Source organism: Schistocerca nitens, chromosome 9 (genome assembly GCF_023898315.1).
Source record: "Schistocerca nitens isolate TAMUIC-IGC-003100 chromosome 9, iqSchNite1.1, whole genome shotgun sequence".
NCBI classification, from domain to species: Eukaryota; Metazoa; Arthropoda; class Insecta; order Orthoptera; family Acrididae; genus Schistocerca; species Schistocerca nitens.
In genome coordinates this window covers 388,926,405-388,936,283 of record NC_064622.1, presented here as the reverse complement: position 1 = coordinate 388,936,283, position 9,879 = coordinate 388,926,405, and the positions used below count along the sequence as shown (strand labels likewise).

The following is a 9,879-nucleotide window of genomic DNA, read 5'->3' as shown; positions in this document are numbered from 1 at the left end:
TTTACTCTAATAATGTTTGTCAAATGAATAAAGTAGTATGTTCGAGTGCAACTGACAGCCACTCATTTTGGCCCCTTTCCACAAGTTCAACTATCTGCCTGTCCTGCGGGTGTAAAAGGGGATCTCATACTTCTTTCTTCTTATTAAGTTATTAATTTGTCCACATTCAAGAGGCATCACCTCATTAAGACGATTTATATGTAAATTCTCAAATAGAATAAATCTGATTATCTTCCGCAATATTTCAGACTACCTATATGGATACACCGACCCTATCCCACGACTTCACCTGACGCTAATAATTTACTTCCACCACTAGTTTCTCTGAGGCGAGCGACCTTACCCAATGTGACTGTTCAATAGAGGCCTGTATTGCATAGTCAGTTGTCATTAAACGGACAAGAATCGCATTGGGGGAATTTATAATAAATTCCGATTTCAGCAAATAGCTCATTTTCATATCGCCTCACCGTATCAAAGTAATCTCGGAGGTCGCTTCCCAAATTCTGTACAAATACGGTACAACAAGAGCCGCAAACGAACTGCGCCAGAAAATTTTCTGTCCATTCACACACATCACCCAAATTTCTAGTCATTATTGTGGCAGCCAGTTTGTGCTTACATAATAAATTTTAAAGTCAGTTTCATTAGTCCAAACTGATTTAATGTAGGAAAAAAGCTACAGAAGATTTACAGCACAGAAGGTTTGCATTACAGAAGGATTAGTGTAGACAGCACGGAACACACAGATGCATCTGCCAGCAGCGTCTAGTAGCGGCCACGGAGACCGACACCGGCTTGTGGCGACAGGCCTGGACGGTTGGCACCCCTGCCGGCTACTACCACGCTGTCGTAGTCACCGTAGGCGCCCGTGGCTCCTCCGGACAGGCCTGCTAACAACACAACAGGGTGTCAGTGCGACGTCTTTCCGACTTTGGAATTTGCAGTGCAAACATGGACATGATGATGAGCTGTAAGAGATGCTGATACATCTTAAACAACACCATGAAAATCAATATTTGTTTGGATAGTACTTTTCATACATGGACTTTTAAAAAGTGTTGTAATTAATTATCATAAACCTCAAAACATGAAGCGTCGTGTGTGAAGTGGATGAAATCTTTAAACTGCGTATGCTTAAACAGTTTTCAGTCTGAATTTATTCTACTCGCAGATATGAAGATGGTATCTGGTACGATTGTCTGCCGCGAGTAACGAGTGTAATGGGCAGGGGCACTGCGAATGTAGTGTGTGGACATTAAGTTGGGAATGTGGGTCTCACGGGGAGCATGCAAGGGATAAGTCCCTGCAGTCGCACTATCCTCTGTGCACTCGGTGGCTCTGATGCTACGTAAGCAGGAGATCCCGGGTTCGAGTCCCGGTCGGGGCACACATTTTCAACTGTCCCCGTTGATGTATATCAACGCCTGTTGTCAGCGTAGGGTCTTGATTTATTTATCATTTCAAATATCGCAGATGTGGAAATCATATGTAAAATAGAATAGGTGCGAGCCTTGTGTGGACTTTCTCATTCTTCTTGCAAACATAACGCATTCAAATACTCGGTTAGCATAAATACTGAAATGGACACACGAATAACGTGTCAGTGTCTTGACGTAAAATAGGATGCATTTGAACGAACTTATCAGCACAATGACGGGTGGTACATAACGCGCCATAAGCGTAATTATTTTATTTTGCTTCCTCTTGATTTTGCGGTTTGTATGGTCGTGGTCCTTGAAAGCTTTTTGTTCCTGACGTGTCGTAGAGGGGTGTGTAGGGCATCCTCAGGAGCGCTTCTGTTTCTGCACAGTCTTGTCGACGGTAGGCAACGGTATCTCTGACGATGTCGAACATGCCTGCGAACGAACCCTCAGGAATAAAAAAGTTTCATAAACTACGATCATACAACCATGAATGATACACCAGCAACTAGCACAACCCGTAATTAGAGCCTTCATTCTATGAATTTTTGTTCTGATGGAGCCTGGTAATGCCGGAAGGTGCGAAATAAGGTAATTTCGAAATAAGAAGATAGGCTTAATATGACTTCCTTGGCGTACATATAATGTTTATCGCATCACCACTTATTATTCTCAAAGATACGATGTTTTTAAACTACTGACACATTTTTTTGGGTAGACTATCGTAAAGAAACGCTATCAATTGGCTGCCCCACAACCGTATCGCCTCCGCCGAGCTGCAATCTCGGCAGAAGAGGCGCAGCAGCCCTCTTGACTAACCTGGTCCCTCCGGCACGGATCTGTAGGCCTTGAAGTTGCTGCGGCCGCCGGGGAAGGTGCTCTCGTAGCCGTAGTACTCGGGGTCCGTGTAGATCTGGGAGCGGTACAGAGCGCTCGACTCGGGACCGCCTCCAACCACAGCGCTGGGTCCGCCGTAGCCCAGACCAGCGGCCGCCTGCAACACGTGGGAGCGGCCGGTCATCTTTCTAAACGCACACACTACTGCTCACCACATCGTGGATATTAGTAAAAGTGGGCTAATTAGAACATTACATGTACAGCGATCGCCAGTGACCGCGTATTGTGATGCAATTGAATTCGGCTCATGTGATTATGTTTCATGATAAGAAATCTCAAGGTGCAACAGTTACTCGCACACTAAAGCGCCAAAGAAACTAGTATAGACATGCGTATTCAACTACAGCGATATGTAAACAGGCAGAATATGACGCTGTGGTCGGCAGCGCCTATATAAGACAACAAGTGTCTGGCGCATTTGTTAGGTCGGTTACTGCTGCTACAATGTCAGATTATCATGATTTAAATGAGTTTGAACGTGATATTACAGTCGACACCCGAGCGATGGGACACAGCATCTCCGATGTTCCGATGAAGTAGCGATTTTCCCCTACGATCATTTCACGAGTGTACCGTGAATATCAGGATTCGATTTAAATGAGTTTGAACGTGATATTACAGTCGGCACCCGAGTGATGGGACACAGCATCTCCGATGTTCCGATGAAGTAGCGATTTTCCCCTACGATCATTTCACGAGTGTACCGTGAATATCAGGATTCTGGTAAAACATTAAATCTCCGACATTGCTGCGGCCGGAAAAAGATCTTGCAAGAACGGGACAGAAATGCAACCCTTCCGCAAATTGCTGCAGTTTTCATTGCTGGGCCATCAACAGTATCAGCGTCCGAACCAATCAACGAAACATCATTGATATGGTCTTTTGGAGCCGAAGGCCCATTCGTGTACCGTTAATGAAATGTCGTGTGACGAGGGCCTCCCGTCGGATAGACCGTTCGCCTGGTGCAAGTCTTTCGATTTGACGCCACTTCGGCGACTTGCACGTCGATGGGGATGAAATGATGATGATTAGGGCAACATAACACCCTGTCCCTGAACGGAGAAGATCTCCGACCCAGCCGGGAATCGAACCCGGGCCCTTTGGATTGACAGTCTGTCGCGCTGACCACTCAGCTACCGGAGGCGGACACTGCACGAGACAAAGCCTTAATTAAGCCTTTCCTGGGCCTATCAATACCGACATTGAACTATTGATAATTCGAAGTTGTCCGGTCGGACGAGTCGTTTGAAATTGTATCAAGTGGATGGACGTGTACGGGTATGGAGACAACCGCATGAATCCATGGAACCTGCGTGGCAGCGGGGGAATGTGACAGCGGTCGAGGCTCTGTAATGCTGTGGGGCGTGTGCAGTTCCAGTGATATGGGACCCTTGATACGTCTGCTTACGACTCTGACAGGAGACACGTACGTAAGTATCCTATCTCATCAGCTGCATCCATTCGTGTCCACTGTACAGTCCTATGGATTTCGGTAATTCCAGCAGGACAATGCGACACCTCAATCGCCCAGAATTGCTACAGAGTGGCTCCAGAAACATCTGAGTTTAAACACTTCCGCTGGCCACCAAACTCCCCAGACATGAACAAGATTGAGCGCTTCTGGGATGCCTTGCAACGTAGTGTTCAGAAGAGAGCTGTCCATAAATCCGTAAGAATACAAGGGGGTCATGATGTCAGTTCCCAGCATCACTACTTCGAGTCCATGCCGCGTCGTGTTGCGGCGCTTCTGTATGTCACGGGGGTCATACACGGTATTAGGCAGGTGTACCAGCTTCTTTGCCTCTTCGGTGTTTAATTCAACTATAGGCGAGTTAATAAAGCTCTTTCGGTCGTATTTCGCTTATCCTCTTTTCCAAAGCTTGCTCTCCCTCCATTGGCTCATCTACACCCGTCTTCTATCTACATCCTTTCTCATTTTCTTCCCAAATTCCCCAACTCTATTTCTGTTTTCATTTTAAATGACACGTCATGTCACTTCACTAACCTATCCACTTGTGCGCGTGGGTATTATTATTGACGACAGGGCTACGTATCAAATACCGCTGATATTCTACTCATGCTCGTTCCTCCTTAATGTATGTAGGAGGAAGTACTGTGTCTTCCAACTCCTCGTGGAACGTACAATAAATCCTCTCGTGGTCGAAAACGCGACTCTTGTAGCGTCGGCCACTGAAGTTCTTGGAGCGTCTCCGTGGCACTCTCGCTCGTAATAAACGAAGTGGTGACTAAACGAGCCCGTGCGGTTAAAGGCGCTGCAGTCTGGAACCGCAAGACCGCTACGGTCGCAGGTTCGAATCCTGCCTCGGGCATGGGTGTTTGTGATGTCCTTAGGTTAGTTAGGTTTAACTAGTTCTAAGTTCTAGGGGACTAATGACCTCAGCAGTTGAGTCCCATAGTGCTCAGAGCCATTTGAACCATTTTTTTTTTGACTAAACGAGCAGTTTTTCATTGAATGTTCCCTCTGGCCTGGTTTTTGCTGACGCGGGGTCCATAGCTCTTATGAACTGGGGGTTCTCTATTTTGCAAAACGTAGTCAGTACCTTTTACACTTTCTCTTTCATATAATACTTGAAACTTTACTGAAATATTAATTCGTTAATTCAAGAATTAAAATTTGCTGTCGTTTTTGATTTTTGAACCATTATCAAAGAAATTAGTAGTAGGTGAAACACCAAAACTGCTCGTTTTACTTAACTTGCATTGCATCCCTTTAAACAGCAAAGAAAAATCAATGGTTTATCACATAGTTGATTAGCCCGCCCGGTTGGCCGTGCGGTCTAACGCACGGCTCTCCGGGTGGGAAGGAGCACCTGGTCCCCGGCACGAATCCGCCCGGCGGATTTGGTCGAGGTCCGGTGAGCCGGCCAGTCTGTGGATGGTTTTTAGGCGGTTTTCTATCTGCCTCGGCGAATGCGGGCTGGTCCCCCTTATTCCGCCTCAGTTGCACTATGTCGGCGATTGCTGCGCAGACAAGTTCTCCACGTACGCGTACACCACCATTACTCTACCATGCAAACACAGGGGTTACACTCGTCTGGTGTGAGACGTTCCATGGGGGTGGGGGTCCACCGGGGGCCGAACCGCACAATAACCCTGGGTTCGGTGTGGGGCGGCGGAGGGGTGAAGTGGGCAGCGGTAGTCGTTGTGGGGTTGTGGACCACTGCGGCTGCGGCGGGGACGGAGCCTCTCCGTCGTTTCTAGGCGCCCGGTTAAGATACAATACAATTCAATACATGGTTCAAATGGCTCTGAGCACTATGAGACTTAACATCTGAGGTCATCAGTCCCCTAGAACTTAGAGCTATGTAAACCTAACTAACCTAAGGACATCACACACATCCATACCCGAGGCAGGACTCGAACCTGCGACCGTATCGGTCGCGCGGTTCCAAATTGAAGCGCCTAGAACCGCTCGGCCACGACGACCGGCGCGAATAGGCATTCCACAGTTTCCACCGTCCGACACAAAGGCCTAGTGCTTTTCGAGCGCAAAAAATGCGAGTGAATTAAAATTTCCTGACGCGTTTAAAAATGTGCTGCACGACGTGTTTCATACGAACCTTCCCAGTCTTTATATTTGGATCCACTCCAACGCTCCATCCAAGCGCCTTCTGTCTGCCCCAAGAAGCTGTCCTGAACTCACCACCTTCCCTGCGCTCTTGGAAAAATATGTAGCGCATGATTTGGTTTCAGCGTAGGAGGCTGGTGGAAGCAGGGAGGAGAGATTCTTTGCTTTTCTAACTCTCGAATGACTGATATTTTAACTCTGGAAACTGTGGCCAAATCGTAAAACCCTACACGCGTGTCTCCGTACCCAGCATCACTTGTCGAACAACGTTGTAGGTCCGTTCCACCACCTACGTAAATACAATGGGTCACGAATTACAATCCCCTTTACATTTCTAGTTGGGTAATATGGTAAAGGAATAAAACTCTACCAACGAACGAACGACTGCTCAGACTCACGAGCAGCTGCAGTAGCGACATACTTCGTAACAGCAGAGACGCACTCACCGTGGGGTCGGCGAAGCCGCGCGCACCTACAACAGGCTGCTGGTAGCCTTGCAGCGCCAGCGCGCTGCCCGCGGACGCCACCGCCAACACCAGGAAAGCACTCTGAAACACACACATCACATCACAGCTTCAACAGTTTCTCGGCTGTATCATTTTTATTGTTTAGTAACTGACTTCTGATTATTTTTCATTTGTTCGTGGGCTTCAGACAATGACTCAAGCGATTTACCTGTAATTCTGCAATCTTTCAATCTTTTTTGACATTAGGAGTCTCATTACATTTTAGGACGAGAGCCACGCCCTAAAGCCGTAGTCATCCGTAAACGTGTGGTAAACACCCGCAATCGAAGAAAATTGCGCGACCATTACGTTGCAACTAAAGTATATCTCGCATTAGGTTGACGAGAATAAGAGACATTAGGGAACGTACAGAGTCATACAGTTCTTTTTTACTACCTTATACGGAAGTGCAGTCTCTGTTCGAGCTATGAATCATTGCATGAAGCCATGAATACCTCCGGAAAACTTTGATCAGGCCTAGGAAACATTTTTCCGTCGTTCAGTACCCGAATAGAACAATATAATATCGATAACATTGGCAAGACTGTATTTGCGAAGTATGCGAGTAGATGTAAAAATGAGTGAGAATTTGTTGAAAGACGTATAATGGTTAACTACCATCACAACAGGAACCAGACAGTATGGTAGTTAGGACACACGTTCGGGAGAACTGGTGGTCACATGTCCATATGGTCCAAATTCGGGTGTGCTGTGACCTACCTACAGACCTTAAGGTAAATGATGCAGTGGCAACTTTGAAAAGGCCTTACCTGATTCCCTCTCCCCTTCCCTTTCCATTCCGTGCTTGTAATCGGTCTCTAATGACACCCTCGCCGAAGGTACGCCAAAAGTTACTCTAACTTTCCTTATTCTACTGTTACTTCAAGAAAATTGCTTGATGTGTAGTACATGGCACATTAAATTTCTTGATTTATTTCCACACGCTATTGAAAAACATTTCTGTCGAACATTGCCAATTTGAATTTCTGTGAGTGCGCATCAGATTTGTGTTGATTAGTTACAAACATTCTCCCCGGCCTACCACGATTATCCCTTCAGCGGGATCTTAGTAACGCCAGTATTCCATTGATGAGGTCGCTAAGCGAAGAATATTATGCAACTTGTTACACTGCAGCCAACCAGTATAGATATGAAGACGGTCTTTAGAGACTGAAACAGCTGATCTCGGAGTGAATTTACTTACAGTTGACTATCAATAAATGTAACTGATTATCTATTGTCTCTGTAAGACAATATAGCTGCCCTGCATCGGTCACCACAAATATCAGCGCATTGGTGTGTCAGCGAGATCACTAGTCGGAGAGTGACGTTTCATTAGAAGCTGTTCTTACTATGAAGTTAAATTCAACCGTCGCTCTCATTTGGTTGGTGCACTACTGACAACAACGTACAAACGTAATGGGAGACCTGCATTATGTTACAGCTTCACGCTGTTATTGAGCCAGTCTCCAACACAAATACCAAAAATCATCTAATTCTACATTATTCGTCATACCGCTTTTCCATAGAAAGAATATAATAAAACGTGAAACTGTTTTTAAGGTAATGTCTTCTCGAAGCCTCAAAGCAATATTACTATGAGAACGTGGCTACGTTAGTACTTGTACCGTACACCTATAGTCAGAGTGATTTGTTCACATGGATACAATGATAACTGTGTTTTTTGTGCTTTACTGGTTATACGAGGCTTTCGATATAATTTCTGCAATTGCAATAGGTCATGTCTCCTATGCGAGAAATTTGTATGGACGGTACTTTTGTTATTCGTGTTGGTCTAAATGGCCAGTGTGTTTTATGCAGATTATTCGATCAAGTTCATGGTCATTTAACGTTGATCATTTACTTTCAACATCTTGAACATTATATACTATGTGATAAAAAGTATCCGGACACCACCAAAAAGATACGTTAGGTGCATTGTGCTGCCAGCCACTGGCAGGTGCTTCATATCAGCGACCTCAGTAGTCATTAGCCATCGTGAGAGAGCAGAATGGGGCGCTCCGCAGAACTCACGGAGTGTATTCTGATGCAGTTTGGAATTCCTGTGTGATGGTGTGGATAGATGTTTGCCATTACACATTACTACCCTCTTCAACTGTCGGCTGTCTCTGTCAGTCAACAGACGAGATCGGCCTTTACACTTTTGTGTTGTACATGTCCCTTGACGTTTCCACTTCACTATCACAGCGAAAACAGTGGACCTGGGGATGTTTAGGAGTGTGGAAATCTCGCGAACAGGTGTTTGACACAAGTGACACCCAATGACTTGACCACGCTTGGTGAATAGATAACGAAATATTTCTAAACGAGTGCAGTAACTGTATCTCTTGTGCTGACACATTATTTAAAATGTAGGTTTAGCTGTCCTGACATGAACACGCTGTGATAAAAGTCTCTCCCAATATTATCGATATGTATTGGGGATGCCGTTACTCTGTGCTCCAAAGTAATTTGCATGTTCTTGATAGATAGGTTCTGGAAATAGTGAAATAATAAAGTAATCGGCAGGTTGAGCAATGAAATTACCCATCCATTTAAAAGCACTAAAGATTTTGAAGAGTTTTTAAATGAAATGAATAGTTAAAAGTTAACATTTCTCATTTCACTTTTCTTCCAAGACGAAATGGTGCAAGTAAGGAGAAATTATAAATAAATATAAATATAATACGGAAATGTAGAATCGAGCCAAAGAAATAACAGCAGCAGTTCTGGTTTGTAGGGATCAGAATGGTCGAAGATTTCTGAAGCGAAGGAGACAAGCAGACGACGTTAGCCTAAGAGAGCCATCTATGTAATTATTTTTCCAAAGGAAGGCAGCAGGTAGTTTGTTCTACAGGTACCATGGGAGTATATATGCTGAGGTATCCACTGCTAACAACATTTTCAAAAATGATGAAAGTTAAACAGTAAATGTAAAAAGAAAAAGAAAATATTCTGTACCATAGCACGAGTGGAGTGTAGTGTACATGGAGAAATAACTTTAAAATACGATATAAGCAACTTCAATGTGGCATGAAACTAACTGAGCGATCCTCGACTGAGAAGAGTTCTCGAGGATTCCATGAGAGAGCCTTTATCGCCGTAAGATGTAGTATCATAATATGCTCACCAGAGGACTCATGGCAGCCGGTACGTGTTCCCAGGATCTGTTGTGTGACACTGGATGCCAACCGAGAGGAGTCCGTCCGTTTTATAGATGTCTGCACGCCCCTGACCCTGGTCGGGCCTTCACCTTGCTGCTGGACAACATGTGTGCACTGGTTTCATTGGTCAGCATGTGGTGTTCCTTTTTGCTCTTCTTCGTCACGTTCGTGTCTTGTGTCCGGACAGTGCTCGTCCGACCCCCTGGGAATCTTCCGACGCCGGGGGCCTTGGCTCCCGGTGATGAGTGGCTCCGCTCTGCGCGGTACGTAAATTATTTTAGAGGTGTTACGTTAGCCGG

General features: G+C 45.4%; 1 protein-coding gene across 2 annotated transcripts; it reads right to left on the bottom strand.

The window, feature by feature from the left end:
* Positions 1-642: 642 nt before the first annotated feature.
* Positions 643-9,644, bottom strand: LOC126204467 (uncharacterized). Of its 2 annotated transcripts, none has more exons than XM_049938856.1 (4): positions 9,547-9,644; positions 6,357-6,458; positions 2,244-2,418; positions 643-890 (listed from the first exon to the last, which is right to left on the bottom strand). In XM_049938856.1, the coding sequence occupies exons 1-4, from the start codon at positions 9,556-9,558 to the stop codon at positions 769-771; spliced, it is 411 nt and encodes a 136-aa protein (XP_049794813.1). In that variant the 5' UTR covers positions 9,559-9,644; the 3' UTR covers positions 643-768. The 2 variants fall into 2 exon arrangements, with proteins under 2 accessions (XP_049794813.1, XP_049794812.1); XM_049938855.1 differs by having other exon boundaries at positions 643-893; positions 9,547-9,641.
* Positions 9,645-9,879: the final 235 nt, after the last annotated feature.

Coding starts and splice junctions, on each gene's coding strand:
- LOC126204467 (XM_049938855.1), bottom strand. Junction 2,419..6,356: donor GCGGCTTCGCCGACCCCACG/GTGAGTGCGTCT, acceptor CACGTGTTGCAG/GCGGCCGCTGGTCTGGGCTA. Junction 894..2,243: donor ATCCGTGCCGGAGGGACCAG/GTTAGTCAAGAG, acceptor TTGTGTTGTTAG/CAGGCCTGTCCGGAGGAGCC.